Here is a 16,384-nt window from a genome sequence, read left to right on the forward strand (position 1 = left end):
AGCGAGGGTAGAGTGGGTGGGGAGAAGGAGGGTAGAGTGGGTAGGGAGAGGGAGGGTAGAATGGGTGGGGAGAGGGAGGATAGAATGGGTGGGGAGAGGAAGGGTAGAATCGGTGGGGAGAGGGAGGGTAGAATGGGTGGGGAGAGGGAGGGCAGAATGGGTGGGGAGAGGGAGGGCAGAATGGGTGGGGAGAGCGAGGGTAGAGTGGGTGGGGAGAGGAAGGGTAGAATGGGTGGGGAGAGGGAGGGTAGAATGGGTGGGGGAGGAAGGGTAGAATGGGTGGGGAGAGGGAGGGTAGAATGGGTGGGGAGAGAGAGGGTAGAATGGGTGGGGAGAGGAAGGGTAGAATGGGTGGGGAGAGGGAGGATAGAATGGGTGGGGAGAGGGAGAGGGAGGTAGAATGGGTGGGGAGGAGAGGGGGAGGGAGGGTAGAATGGGTGGGGAGAGGGAGAATGGGGGAGGGTAGAATGGGTGGGGAGAGGGAGAGGGAGGGTAGAATGGGTGGGGAGAGGGAGGGTAGAATGGGTGGGGAGAGGGAGGGTAGAATGAGTGGGGAGGGGATGGAGGGAGAAGGAGAGGGAGGGTAGAATGAGTGGGGAGAGGGAGAGGGAGGGCAGAATGGGTGGGGAGAGGGATGGTAGAGTGGCTGGGGAGAGGGAGGGTAGAATGGGTGGGGAGAGGAAAAGAAAGGCAGGGGAAAGGAGTGGAGGAGGAGGAGAAGAGAGGGAGCTTTAATATGTATATTAATATGAGTAGTAGGCTGTCTGTAAAACTGAGTTTCAAAAACACCTAGTTTATAACTGCTGTACTCCACTATGACTCAAAAGGTGCGTCTGGAAGGGGCGAAGTTGTCTGCATTTCTCACTGAAAGCGGATAGGTGGAAGGAGGAGGAGGGAGGGAGGGAGGGAGGGAGGGAGGGAGGGAGGGAGGGAGGGAGGGAGGGAGGGAGGGAGGGACGGAGGGAGGAGGGAGGGGAGGGAGGGAGGAGGAAGTGAGGGACGGACTGCCGGAGGGAGGGGGGGAGGGACGAGGAAGGAAGGGAGGGAGTGAGGGACGGACTGCTGGAGGGAGGGAGGGAGGGAGGGAGGGAGGGAGGAGGGAGGGAGTGAGGGACGGACGGAGGAGGGAGGGAGGGACGGAGGGACGGAGGAGAAGAGTGGTGCAGTGTGAGTCGCGTGGCAGTGCTTTACCTCGATCTCTTCACAGCACATCCTCCTCTCCTCCTCCTCCTTTTTTTCTTGACACACCTCTTAATAGAGGAGCGACCGGGAGTCGTTGTTATCCATCGCTGGAGTGAGATAACACACACATCACACCTCAGCCTCAGTCATGGTGTTCATCAGCTTGGCTCTCAAGTCTGTCCTGAAGTACTTCAACAGGAACAACAGCGGTAAGACACTGTGTGACTATTCTGTGACAGGGGTGTGTTAGGGGTTTGTCTCTGTGAGCAGGCAGATCGCTCAAGAGTGACTTCGACATTGGACGTCTATCCATGTCCTGAGGACGTCAGGTAACGCCTTCTAGACTGGCCACTAGAAAACTTGGGTGTAAATCCCCAAGTAGCTCACACAGTCTCACCAGATCAGAATTAGACATTCTTCCATTTTTTCTCAAACGTCATATTTCGAAGTTCGTTTTTTAAATGTTTAAGTTTTAGGCATTAACTCCGGATGATTAAGGTTTGGGATTGGCTTAAAACAAAAACATCAAAAACATGTTTCTACCGCTGGGTTCAAACATGACACCCTTAAGGTTAGGCATCATCTCAGAATGGTTAAGTTAAGGGTTAAGGTTTTGAATAGGCTTTAAAACTCATCTTTAAAAACAAACACTCTATCTCTGGATTCAAACATGACACCATTAAGGTTAAGCATCATCTCAGAATGGTTAAGGTAAGGGTTACGGTTTTGAATAGGCTTTAAAACTCATCTTTAAAAACAAACGCTCTATCTCTGGGTTCAAACATGACACCCTTTGTACCCTCTGTAGTGAGACTGTGAGACCTAATTAGTGTGAGACTGTGAGACCTAATTAGTGTGAGACTGTGATACCTAATTAGTGTGAGACTGTGAGACCTAATTAGTTTGAGACTGTGAGACCTAATTAGTGTGAGACTGTGAGACCTAATTAGTGTGAGACTGTGAGACCTAATTAGTGTGAGACTGTGAGACCTAATTAGTGTGAGACTGTGAGACCTAATTAGTGTGAGACTGTGAGACCTAATTAGTGTGAGACTGTGAGACCTAATTAGTGTGAGACTGTGAGACCTAATTAGTGTGAGACTGTGAGACCTAATTAGTGTGAGACTGTGAGACCTAATTAGAGTGAGACTGTGAGACCTAATTAGTGTGAGACTGTGATACCTAGTTAGTGTGAGACTGTGAGACCTAATTAGTGTGAGACTGTGAGACCTAATTAGTGTGAGACTGTGAGACCTAATTAGTGTGAGACTGTGAGACCTAATTAGTGTGAGACTGTGAGACCTAATTAGTGTGAGACTGTGAGACCTAATTAGTGTGAGACTGTGATGAGATGAGACCATGTGTGTGGAGAACATGAGATATGTCTGAATCTTAATTACTCAACTTCAGATTCAGAGGCTTGTGTAGGGAGTGACCTCGATGGTCCAGGGGAGCTCCAGGACAACATGCAAAGAAGATGCTGGAGACTTGTTTGTGTGTGTGTGTGTGTGTGTGAGAGAGAGAGAGTGTGTGTGTTTGTTTGTTTGTTTGTGTGTGTGTGAGAGAGTGTGTGTGCATGCGTCCATGTGTGTGTGTGTGTGTGTGTGTGTGTGTGTGCATGCGTACGTGTGTGTGTGTGTGTGTGCATGCGTACGTGTGTGTGTGTGTGTGTGAATACAGGCACGTGTGTGTATGTGTGTGTGTGTGTGTGTGTGTGTGTGTGTGTGTGTGTGTGTGTGTGTGCCAGCGTATGTGTGTGAATACAGGCACGTGAGTGTGTGTGTGTGTGCATGCATACGTGTGTGTGTGTGTGCATGCGTACGTGTGTGTATGTGTGTGCATGCGTACGTGTGTGTGTGTGTGTGCATGCGTACGTGTGTGTGTGTGTGTGTGTGTGTGTGCATGCGTACGTGTGTGTGTGTGTGTGTGTGTGTGTGTGTGTGTGTGAATGAAGCTGTATGCACACGTCCCCAACACTCAGTGCAGTGTTTCTCCCAGGTCACCTTGACTAGTGCTGAGAGGAGAGAGGAGAGGGTTGAAACAGAAGTGTGTGTGTGTGTGTGTGTGTGTTAGAGGTGTTTCATTGTAAGGAGGTTGGTTTCACATGCCAGGCCATGGATATATTACGCAGCCAGCCCACCTCCCCTCCCTCCCTCCCCAGCCAGGTCCCCTCCCCTCCCTCCCATTCCTCAATCCCTTCCCTCCCTCCCCAGCTAGGTCCCCTCCCCTCCCCCTTCCTAAATCCCTCCCTCCCCAGCTAGGTCCCCTCCTCTCCCTCCCATTCCTCAATTCCTTCCCTCCCTCCCCAGCCAGGTCACCTCCCCTCCCTCCCATTCCTCAATCCCTCCCTCTGCAGTGGTCACCTCCCTCCCTCCCTCCCTCCCTCCCTCCCTCCCTCCCTCCCTCCCTCCCTCCCTCCCTCCCTCCCTCCCTCCCTCCCTCCCTCCCTCCCCTCCCTCCCTCCCTCCCTCCCTCCCTCCCTCATGTCCTCTCCCTCCCCTTCTTCCCTCCTCTTCCTCCCTAGCCATGTCACCTCCCCTTCCTCCCTCCCTCCCTCCCCTTCCTCCCTAGCCATGTCCCTTCCCCTTCCTTCCTCCCTCCCTCCCCTTCCTCCCTCCCTCCCTCCCCTTCCTCCTCCTCCCTACCTCCCCTTCCTCCCTCCCTCCCCTTCCTCCCTCCCTCCCCTTCCACCTCCCTACCTCCCTTTCCTCCCTCCCTCCCCTTCCTCCCTCCCTCCCTCCCCTCCCTCCCCTCCCTCCCTCCCTCCCTCCCTCCCTCCCTCCCTCCCCCCTCCCTCCCTCCCTCCCTCCCTCCCTCCCTCCCTCCCTCCTCCCTCCCTTCCCTTCCTCCCTCCCTCCACTTCCTCCCTCCCCTTCCTCCCTCCCCTTCCTACCTCCCTCCCTCCCCTTCCTCCCTCCCTCCCTCCCTCCCTCCCTCCCTCCCTCCCTTTCCTCCTCCCTCCCTCCCCTTCCTCCCTCCCTCCCCTTCCTCCCTCCCCTTCCTCCCTCCCCTTCCTCCTACCTCCCTCCCCTTCCTCCCTCCCCTTCCTCCTACCTCCCTCCCCTTCCTCCTCCCTCCCTCCCCTTCCTCCCTCCCTCCCCTTCCTCCTCCCTCCCTCCCCTTCCTCCCTCCCCCTCCCTCCCTCCCCTTCCTCCCTCCCCTCCCTCCCTCCCTCCCTCCCCTTCCTCCTCCCTCCCTCCCCTTCCTCCCTCCCTCCCCTTCCTTCCTTCCTCCCTCCCCTCCCTCCCTCCCCTCCCTCCTCCCTCCCTCCCCTTCCTCCCTCCCTCCCCTTCCTCCCTCCCTCCCCTTCCTCCCTAGCCATGTCACCCTCCCCTCCTTCCCCTGGGGTCCAAACACATTAAGACACTTACATCACACATAAAACAAAATAAAAAATAGTACATCATGTAACATTGTTACACCCACTACATATACAGTGGGGAGAACAAGTATTTGATACATTGCCGATTTTGCAGGTTTTCCTACTTACAAAGTATGTAGAGGTCTGTAATTTTTGTCATAGGTACACTTCAAGTGTGAGAGACGGAATCTAAAACAAAAATCCAGAAAATCACATTGTATGATTTTTAAGTAATTCATTTTCATTTTATCACATGACATAAGTATTTGATCACCTACCAACCAGTAAGAATTCCGGCTCTCACAGACCTGTTAGTTTTTCTTTAAGAAGCCCTCCTGTTCTCCACTTATTACCTATATTAACTGCACCTGTTTGAAGTCGTTACCTGTACAAAAGACACCTGTCCACACACTCAATCAAACAGACTCCAACCTCTCCACAGTGGCCAAGACCAGGGAGCTGTGTAAGGACATCAGGGATAAAATTGTAGACCTGCACAAGGCTGGGATGGGCTACAGGATAATAGGCAAGCAGCTTGGTGAGAAGGCAACAACTGTTGGCACAATTATTAGGAAATGGAAGAAGTTCAAGATGACGGTCAATCACCCTTGGTCTGGGGCTCCATGCAAGATCTCACCTCGTGGGACATCAATGATCATGAGGAAGGTGAGGGATCAGCCCAGAACTACACGGCAGGACCTGGTCAATGACCTGAAGAGAGCTGGGACCACAGTCTCAAAGAAAACCTTTAGTAACACACTACGCCGTCATGGATTAAAATCCTGCAGCGCACGCAAGGTCCCCCTGCTCAAGCCAGCGCATGTCCAGGCCCATCTGAAGTTTGCCAATGACCATCTGGATGATCCAGAGGAATGGGAGAAGGTCATGTGGTCTGATGCTTTTTGGTGTAAACTCCACTCGCCGTGTTTGGAGGAAGAAGAAGGATGAGTACAACCCCAAGAACACCATCCCAACTGTGAAGCATGGAGGTGGAAACATCATTCTTTGGGGATGCTTTTCTGCAAAGGGGACAGAACGACTGCACCGTATTGACGGGAGGATGGATGGGGCCATGAATCGCGAGATCTTGGCCAACAACCTCCTTCCCTCAGTAAGAGCATTGAAGATGGGTCGTGGGTGGGTCTTCCAGCATGACAATGACACGAAACACACAGCCAGGGCAACTAAGGAGCGGCTCCGTAAGAAGCATCTCAAGGTCCTGGAGTGGCCTAGCCAGTCTCCAGACCTGAACCCAATAGAACATCTTTGGAGGGAGCTGAAAGTCCGTATTGCCCAGCGACAGCCCCGAAACCTGAAGGATCTAGAGAAGGTCTGTATGGAGGAGTGGGCCAAAATCCCTGCTGCAGTGTGTGCAAACCTGGTCAAGAACTACAGGAAACGTATGATCTCTGTAATTGCAAACAAAGGTTTCTGTACCAAATATTAAGATCTGATTTTCTGATGTATCAAATACTTACAGTATGTCATGCAATAAAATGCCAATTAATTATACAATGTGATTTTCTGGATTTCCGTCTCTCACACTTGAAGTGTACCTATGACAAAAATTACAGACCTCTACATGCTTTGTAAGTAGGAAAGCCTGCAAAAACGGCAGTGTATCAAATACTTGTTCTCCCCACTGTATGTGTAACAGTCTTCTTGCGTTGTGTACAATCATCGACACGGACTCCAACCAGTCATGGAGATTTATTCTGATAGGAACAGAATTGCACGCCATGCAATGCACAGCTCACCATCCAACTCTGCACTCACGCACTGTACAACATACACAACCCCCCCACCAGACACAGTAAGTTACTAGCTAGCATTAGCTGGAAATCTCTTCAACAAAATGCACAACAAATATGCACAGAAAAACGCTGCATCTGATGTGTGATGTTCTAACAAAACACATGTATATACATTGTACATTTAAATCATCACTGTGGAGTATAAAAATCACTTTTGACGTACGGTGCTTTGCAACCAATAACTTACCGCTGGTTTGGTGCTTGTTCACTGGGACGATTCTAATGAAATGTGTGTGTGTGTTCTAGTGTGTGTGTGTTCTAGTGTGTGTGTGTTCTAGTGTGTGCGTTCTAGTGTGTGTGTGTTCTAGTGTGTGTGTGTTCTAGTGTGTGTGATCTAGTGTGTGTGTGTTCTAGTGTGTGTGTGTTCTAGTGTGTGTGTGTTCTAGTGTGTGTGTTCTAGTGTGTGTGTTCTAGTGTGTGTGTGTTCTAGTGTGTGTGTGTTCTAGTGTGTGTGTTCTAGTGTGTGTGTGTTCTAGTGTGTGTGTGTTCTAATGTGTGTGTGTTCTAGTGTGTGTGTTCTAGTGTGTGTGTGTTCTAGTGTGTGTGTGTGTGTGTGTGTGTGTGTGTGTATATGCATGTGTGTGTGTGTTCTAGTGTGTGTGTGTGTGTGTGTGTTCTAGTGTGTGTGTGTGTGTGTGTGTGTTCTAGTGTGTGTGTTCTAGTATGTGTGTGTGTTCTAGTGTGTGTGTTCTAGTGTGTGTGTTCTAGTGTGTGTGTGTGTGTGTATATGTGTGTGTCTGTACCTGTGTGTGAGTCAGTGGAGGCTCCTAAGAGGAGGAATGGGAGGACCATCTTCCTCAGTGAATTTCATAAAAATGTAAATGGTGAAACACTTAAAAAGTTATTATTTTAAACTATATTTTTTTACTATAAAAATAATCACGAAGGTCTACAGTAGTCTCAACAGCACTCTGTAGGGTAGCACCATGGTGTAGCCGGAGGACAGCTAGTTTCCATCCTCCAATGTCCTCTGGGTACATTGACTCCAATACAAAACCTAGGAGGCTCATGGTTCTCACCCCTTTCCATAGACTTACACAGTAGTTATGACAACTTACCGAGGACATCCTCCAACCTATCATAGCTATTGCAGCATGAACTGACAGGTTGTCCACCCACTCAAAGGATCAGATAATTAATCTAGTACTGAAAGCATAAGCTACATATAACTAGCACTGCAGTGCAGAAAATGTGGTGTGTGGCTGACTCAAAGAGAGAGAAAGACAATAGTTGAACAGTTTTAAACAAACTAATTTCTTCTGAAATTAAGCATTTTTTTCACTTTCAGTTTAATTACTTAGCTAGCAAATGCAGCCAGCAAGTTTAGCCTACTGAAACACCCTGCTCAATCAGAGGGATGTTATGTTAGCCAGCTGGCTATGACTAAACTACACAACACTGGAACTCTTCCAAGTCAAGGTAAGCTTTAGGTATTACTCATGTATTGCCACCCTGTAACTGCTTTCTGACTGTACACTGTAACATACTGCATGATTGTAGCAGGTTTACTAACAGTTTAGTTCTATTATCTATGTTGACTATGATGTTACTTTAGCTAACATGGTGACAACGATGTAGGCTGTGTGTAACAGTTTAGTTCTATTATCTATGTTGACTATGATGTTACTTTAGCTAACATGGTGAAAACGATGTGTAACAGTTTGGCTTGGAATGTTTTTTTTCTCACCTGGTCAGCTGATGTGTTGTGTATTGAAATTCCTAAGTGAAGGAAAGATAGAGACAGCAAGAGAGAGAGAGAGACAGCAAGAGAGAGAGAGAGACAGCAAGAGAGAGAGACAGCAAGAGAGAGAGAGAGACAGCAAGAGAGAGAGAGAAGCAAGAGAGAGAGAGACAGCAAAGAGAGAGAGAGACAGCAAGAGAGAGAGAGACAGCAAAGAGAGAGAGAGACAGCAAGAGAGAGAGAGACAGCAAGAGAGAGAGAGACAGCAAGAGAGAGAGAGACAGCAAGAGAGAGAGAGAGACAGCAAGAGAGAGAGAGAGACAGCAAAGAGAGAGAGAGACAGCAAGAGAGAGAGAGACAGCAAGAGAGAGAGAGACAGCAGAGAGAGAGAGAGAGACAGCAAGAGAGAGAGACAGCAAGAGAGAGAGAGAGACAGCAGCAAGAGAGAGAGAGAGACAGCAAGAGAGAGAGAGAGACAGCAAGAGAGAGAGACAGCAGCAAAGAGAGAGAGAGACAGCAAGAGAGAGAGACAGCAAGAGAGAGAGAGACAGCAAGAGAGAGAGAGACAGCAGGGAAAGAGAAAGACAGCAAGGAAAGCGAGATAGAGACTGCAAGAGGTGAAAGTCGGAGAGTGCATAACGTAGATGCCAGAAGGAATACAACGTGACTATGGGATCAGGGGTGTATTCATTCCGTCGGATTCTGTCGTAAAAACGTTTCTTAAATGTAAGCAAATGGAAACAGGGGATAAACATACCTGAATTTGTCCAAAATTAACTCTGTTTTGCAACTGCTGGACTAAAGATTACACCCACTGTCAGCTACATGCAGGCAACAGTGTGCAAGGCGGTATTGAATGTCATTGTCTGTCACCTCAAATTTGTCTCTCGACCTGTGTGCACCTACAGTACGTTGCAAGCTTTCATTCATAGGCTAGGTTGTAGCAACTTAGAGAAATTAGAGTATCATGTAGTAGCCTAAATGTATCAATGTTACATCGAACCGGGCGAATGGAACATGAATGACAGTCATCCAATATGCTGTATTAGAAATAAGGCCGTGCTCAGGAAAACAAAACCCTCCTGGATCTGAAACGGCACTGGTGTGTCTCTTCACAGTCCCCGTTGGTGTGTCTCTTCACAGTCCCCGTTGGTGTGTCTCTTCACAGTCCCCGTTGGTGTGTCTCTTCACAGTCCCCGTTGGTGTGTCTCTTCACAGTCCCCGCTGTTCCATAAGGTGTATTTTTATCTGTTTTTAAATCTGATTCTCCTGCTGCATCAGTTACCTGATGTGGAATAGAGTTCCATGTAGTCATGGCTCTATGTAGTAGTGTGCACCTCCGATAGTCTGTTCTGGACTTGGGGACTGTGAAAAGACCTTCTGGTGGCATGTCTTGTGGGGTATGCATGGGTGTCTGAGCTGTGTGCTAGACGTTTAAACAGACACCTCGGTGCTTTCAACATGTCAACACTTCTTAGAAGAACAGGTGGTGATGAAGTCAATCTCTCCACTTTGAACCAGGAGAGATTTACATGCATATTATTAATATGAGATCTCTGTGTATACTTCGCTACACTCAAATCAACATCTTCTAACGATGTGTATGTGACCAATAAATGTTGATTTGATTTGATTTAATGGCCAGCTGTGCTGCTCTGTTCTGAGCCAAATGTAGGTCCCTTTTTTCTGGCGCCTGATCACACGATTGAACAGTAGTCCAGGAACGACAAAACTAGGGCCTGTAGGACCTGCCTTGTTGATAGTGTTGTTAAGAAGGTAGAAACTAGGGCCTGTAGGACCTGCCTTGTTGATAGTGCTGTTGTTAAGAAGGTAGAGCAGCACTTTATTATGGACAGACTTCTCCCCATCTTAGCTACTGTTGTATCAATATGTTTTGACCATGACAGTTTACAATCCAGGGTTACTCCAAGCAGTTTAGTCTCCTCAACTTGCTCAATTTCCACATTATTTAATACAAGATTTAATTGAGATTTAGGGTTTAGTGAATGAGGGTTTAGGGTTTAGTGAATGAGGGTTTAGGGTTTAGTGAATGAGGGTTTAGGGTTTAGTGAATGAGGGTTTAGGGTATAGTGAATGAGGGGTTTAGGGTTTAGTGAATGAGGGTTTAGGGATAAGTGAATGAGGGGTTTAGGGTTTAGTGAATGAGGGTTTAGGGTGTAGTGAATGAGGGTTTAGGGATAAGTGAATGAGGGTTTAGGGTTCAGTGAATGATTTGTCCTAAACACGATGCTTTTAGATTTATAAATATTTACGACCAGCTGTTTCCTTGCCATCCATTCTGAAACTAACAGCAGCTCTTTGTTAATAAGTGCTGCAGTGATTTCAGTCGCCGTAGTAGGTGATGTGTATAGTGTTGAGTCATCAGCACACATAGACACACTGGCTTTACGTGAGACTGCTTGTTGATATTACAGGGGTAGATAATAGACCAAGGGATATTTAGGCTGTATTATCCCCTCTGTTCCCTTTCTCTCTACTGTGGTCACACACACACACACACACACACACACACACACACACACACACACACACACACACACACACACACACACACACACACACACACACACACACACACACACACACACACACAATGGTACTATTTGTAATTTGGGAGGAAATCTGTGTGTTTGTGTGTATGTTTTCCTGTGTCCGTGTTGTAATGAATGGAAATAAACATCTCTCTTTCTCTCTCCTTCTACTTCTCTGTCTCTCTCTACCTCTCTGTCTCTCTCTCCCTTTCTGTCTCCCTCTACCTCTCTGTCTCCCTCTACCTCTCTGTCTCCTTCTACCTCTCTGTCTCCCTCTACCTCTCTGTCTCCCTCTACCTCTCTGTCTCCCTCTACCTCTCTGTCTCTCTCTCCCTTTCTGTCTCCCTCTACCTCTCTGTCTCCCTCTACCTCTCTGTCTCCCTCTACCTCTCTGTCTCTCTCTCTCCCTTTCTGTCTCTCTCTACCTCTCTGTCTCTCTCTCCCTTTCTGTCCCCCTCTACCTCTCTGTCTCTCTCTCCCTTTCTGTCTCCCTCTACCTCTCTGTCTCCCTCTACCTCTCTGTCTCTCTCTACCTCTCTGTCTCTCTCTACCTCTCTGTCTCCTTATACCTCTCTGTCTCTCTCACGCTCTCTGTCTCCTTCTACCTCTCTCTACCTCTCTGTCTCTCTCTCCCTTTCTGTCTCCCTCTAACTCTCTGTCTCCCTCTACATCTCTGTCTCCTTCTACCTTTCTGTCTCCTTCTACCTCTCTGTCTCTCTCTACCTCTCCTTCTCCTTCTACCTTTCTGTCTCCTTCTACCTCTCTGTCTCTCTCTACCTCTCTGTCTCCTTTTACCTCTCTGTCTCTCTCATGCTCTCTGTCTCCTTCTACCTCTCTCTACCTCTCTGTCTCCTTCTACCTCTCTGTCTCCCTCTACCTCTCTGTCTCTCTCTACCTCTGTCTCCCTCTGCCTCTCTGTCTCTCTCTACCTTTCTCTCTCCTTCTACTTCTCTGTCTCCTTCTACCTCTCTGTCTCTCTCTACCTCTCTGTCTCCCTCTACCTCTCTGTCTCTCTCTACCTCTCTGTCTCTCTCTACCTCTCTGTCTCTCTCTCTACCTCTCTGTCTCTCTCTCCCTTTCTGTCTCCTTCTACCTCTATGTCTCCCTCTACCACTCTGTCTCCTTCTACCTCTCTGTCTCTTTATTTCTCTCTCTCCGTTTCTCTCTCTAGCTGTCAGACTGGATGAGGACAAAAAGTGGTCGGTACACTACACTTCCCAGAAGCCTCAGCAGGAGACACGACCCTCTTGTGTGGATGACCGCCGCACCGTACTCAGAGGTAAGAGGTCAGGGGTCAGGGAGGAGGGGTCATGTTAGAGGTGATAGGTGAGGGATCTACCTAAATACCTCACTACCCACTGGTCACAGAAGTCAGTTTAACGTCTAATTTATATACAGTTGTGGCCAAAAGATTTTGAGAATGACACAAATATACATTTTCACAAAGTCTGCGGCCTCAGTTTGTATGATGACAACATGCATATACTCCAGAATGTTATGAAGAGTGATCAGATGAATTGCAATTAATTGCAAAGTCCCTCTTTGCCATGCAAATGAACTGAATCCCCCCCCCAAAACATTTCCACTGCATTCCAGCCCTGCCACAAAAGGTCCAGCTGATATTATGTCAGTGATGATCTCGTTAACACAGGTGTGAGTGTTGACGAGGACAAGGCTGGAGATCACTCTGTCATGCTGATTGAGTTTGAATAACAGACTGGAAGCTTCAAAAGGAGGGTGGTGCTTGGAATCATTGTTCTTCCTCCGTCAACTATGGTTACCTGCAAGGAAACACGTGCAGTCATCATTGCTTTGCACAAAAAGTGCTTCACAGGCAAGGATATTGCTGCCAGTAAGATTGCACCTAAATAAACCATTTATCGGATCATCAAAAACGTTAAGGAGAGCGGTTCAATTGTTGTGAAGAAGGCTTCAGGGTGCCCAAGAAAGCCCAGCAAGCGCCAGGACCGTCTCCTAAAGTTGATTCAGCTGCAGGATCGGGGCATCACCAGTACAGAGCTTGCTCAGGAATGCCAGCAGGCAGGTGTGAGAGCATTCTGCATGCACAGTGAGGTGAAGACTTTTGGAGGATGGCCTGATGTCAAGAAGGGCAGCAAAGAAGCCACTTCTCCTCAGGAAAAACATCAGGGACAGACTGATATTCTGCAAAGGGTACAGGGATTGGACTGCTTAGAACTGGGGTAAAGCCCTTTTCTCTGATGAATCCCCTTTCCGATTGTTTGGGGCATCCGGAAAAAAGCTTGTCCGGAGAAGACAAGGTGAGCACTACCATCAGTCCTGTGTCATGTCAACAGTAAAGCATCCTGAGACCATTAATGTGAGGGGTTGCTTCTCAGCCAAGGGAGTGGGCTCACACAATTTTCCCTAAGAACACAGCCATGAATAAAGAATGGTACCAACACATCCTCCGAGAGCAACTTCTCCCAGCCATCCAGGAACAGTTTGGTGATGAACAATGCCTTTTCCAGCATGATGGAGCACCTTGCCATTAGGCAAAAGTGATAACTAAGTGGCTCGGGGAACAAAACATCAATATTTTGGGTCCATGGCCACGAAACTCCCCAGACCTTAATCCCATTGAGAACTTGTGGTCAATCCTCAAGAGGCGGGTGGACAAACAAAAATCCACAAATTCTGACAAACTCCAAGGGTTGATTATGCAAGAATGGGCTGCCATCAGTGGCCCATGTGGCCCATGTGACCCAGATGTTAATTGACAGCATGCCAGGGCGGATTGCAGAGGTCTTGAAAAAGGTCTTGAAAAAGAAGGGTCAACACTGCAATTATGGACTCTTTGCATCAACTTCATGGAACTTCCGGCGCCGACAGAGATGGCCGCCTCGCTTCACGTTCCTAGGAAACTATGCAGTGTTTTTTTTTTTTTACGTGTTATTTCTTACATTAGTACCCCAGGTCATCTTAGGTTTCATTACATACAGTCGAGAAGAATTACTGAATATAAGATCAGCGTCAACTCACCATCAGTACGACCAAGAATATGTTTTTCGCGATGCGGATCCTGTGTTCTGCCTTTCAAACAGGACAACAGAATGGTTCCCATGCAGCGACCCAAAAAAACGACTCCGAAAAAGAGGGAAACGAGGCAGTCTTCTGGTCAGACTCCGGAGACGGGCACATCGTGCACCACTCCCTAGCATTCTTCTCGCCAATGTCCAGTCTCTTGACAACAAGGTTGATGAAATCCGAGCAAGGGTAGCATTCCAGAGGGACATCAGAGACTGTAACATTCTTTGCTTCACGGAAACATGGCTCACTGGAGAGACGCTATCGGAGGCAGTGCAGCCAGCGGGTTTCTCCACGCATCGCGCCGACAGAAACAAACATCTTTCTGGTAAGAAGAAGGGACGGGGGCGTATGCCTTATGGCTAACGAGACATGGTGTGATGAAAGAAACATACAGGAACTCAAATCCTTCTGTTCACCTGATTTAGAATTCCTCACAATCAAATGTAGACCGCATTATCTACCAAGAGAATTCTCTTCGATTATAATCACAGCCGTATATATCCCCCCCCAAGCAGACACATCGATGGCTCTGAACAAACTTTATTTAACTCTTTGCAAACTGGAATCCATTTATCCGGAGGCTGCATTCATTGTAGCTGGGGATTTTAACAAGGCTAATCTGAAAACAAGACTCCCTAAATTTTATCAGCATATCGATTGCGCAACCAGGGGTGGAAAAACCTTGGATCATTGTTACTCTAACTTCCGCGACGCATATAAGGCCCTGCCCCGCCCTCCTTTCGGAAAAGCTGACCACGACTCCATTTTGTTGATCCCTGCCTACAGACAGAAACTAAAACAAGAGCCTCCCACGCTGAGGTCTGTCCAACGCTGGTCCGACCAAGCTGACTCCACACTCCAAGACTGCTTCCATCACATGGACCGGGATATGTTTTGTATTGCGTCAGATAACAATATTGACGAATACGCTGATTCGGTGTGCGAGTTCATTAGAACGTGCGTTGAAGATGTCGTTCCCATAGCAACGATTAAAACATTCCCTAACCAGAAACCGTGGATTGATGGCAGCATTCGCGTGAAACTGAAAGCGCGAACCACTGCTTTTAATCAGGGCAAGGTGACTGGTATGATGACCGAATACAAACAGTGCAGCTATTCCCTCCGCAAGGCTATCAAACAAGCTAAGCGTCAGTACAGAGACAAAGTAGAATCTCAATTCAACGGCTCAGACACAAGAGGCATGTGGCAGGGTCTACAGTCAATCACGGACTACAAGAAGAAATCCAGCCCAGTCACGGACCAGGATGTCTTGCTCCCAGGCAGACTAAATAACTTTTTTGCCCGCTTTGAGGTCAATACCGTGCCACTGACACGGCCTGCAACGAAAACATGCGGACTCTCCTTCACTGCAGCCGAGGTGAGTAAGACATTTAAACGTGTTAACCCTCGCAAGGCTGCAGGCCCAGACGGCATCCCCAGCCGCGCCCTCAGAGCATGTGCAGACCAGCTGGCCGGTGTGTTTACGGACATATTCAATCAATCCCTATACCAGTCTGCTGTTCCCACATGCTTCAAGAGGGCCACCATTGTTCCTGTTCCCAAGAAAGCTAAGGTAACTGAGCTAAACGACTACCGCCCCGTAGCACTCACTTCCGTCATCATGAAGTGCTTTGAGAGACTAGTCAAGGACCATATCACCTCCACCCTACCTGACACCCTAGACCCACTCCAATTTGCTTACCGCCCAAATAGGACCACAGACGATGCAATCTCAACCACACTGCACACTGCCCTAACCCATCTGGACAAGAGGAATACCTATGTGAGAATGCTGTTCATCGACTACAGCTCGGCATTCAACACCATAGTACCCTCCAAGCTCGTCATCAAGCTCGAGACCCTGGGTCTCGACCCCGCCCTGTGCAACTGGGTACTGGACTTCCTGACGGGCCGTCCCCAGGTGGTGAGGGTAGGCAACAACATCTCCACCCCGCTGATCCTCAACACTGGGGCCCCACAAGGGTGCGTTCTGGACCCTCTCCTGTACTCCCTGTTCACCCACGACTGCGTGGCCACGCACGCCTCCAACTCAATCATTAAGTTTGCGGACGACACAACAGTGGTAGGCTTGATTACCAACAACGACAAGACGGCCTACAGGGAGGAGGTGAGGGCACTCGGAGTGTGGTGTCAGGAAAATAACCTCACACTCAACGTCAACAAAACTAAGGAGATGATTGTGGACTTCAGGAAACAGCAGAGGGAACACCCCCATATCCACATCGATGGAACAGTAGTGGAGAGGGTAGCAAGTTTTAAGTTCCTCGGCATACACATCACAGACAAACTGAATTGGTCCACTCACACAAACAGCATCGTGAAGAAGGCGCAGCAGCGCCTCTTCAACCTCAGGAGGCTGAAGAATTTCGGCTTGTCACCAAAAGCACTCACAAACTTCTACAGATGCACAATCGAGAGCATCCTGGCGGGCTGTATCACCGCCTGGTACGGCAACTGCTCCGCCCTCAACCGTAAGGCTCTCCAGAGGGTAGTGAGGTCTGCACAACGCATCACCAGGGGCAAACTACCTGCCCTCCAGGACACCTACACCACCCGATGTTACAGGAAGGCCATAAAGATCATCAAGGACATCAACCACCCGAGCCACTGCCTGTTCACCCCGCTATCATCCAGAAGGCGAGGTCAGTACAGGTGCATCAAAGCTGGGACCGAGAGACTGAAAAACAGCTTCTATCTCAAGGCCATCAGACTGTTAAACAGCCAC

At 48.7% G+C, this 16,384-nt stretch overlaps 1 protein-coding gene across 1 annotated transcript in view; it reads left to right on the forward strand.

Moving 5' to 3' along the window:
• Positions 1-16,384, forward strand: part of LOC112239530 (NHS-like protein 1) — a 57,325-nt gene that overhangs the window by 12,967 nt on the left and 27,974 nt on the right. The window contains exon 2 of the mRNA XM_042326235.1: positions 11,762-11,869. Within this exon, the coding sequence (XP_042182169.1) occupies positions 11,762-11,869 (108 nt within the window). The remainder of the gene's footprint in view (positions 1-11,761; positions 11,870-16,384) is intronic.

This window comes from Oncorhynchus tshawytscha, linkage group LG08 (genome assembly GCF_018296145.1).
Source record: "Oncorhynchus tshawytscha isolate Ot180627B linkage group LG08, Otsh_v2.0, whole genome shotgun sequence".
In the NCBI taxonomy this organism is placed as follows: domain Eukaryota; kingdom Metazoa; phylum Chordata; class Actinopteri; order Salmoniformes; family Salmonidae; genus Oncorhynchus; species Oncorhynchus tshawytscha.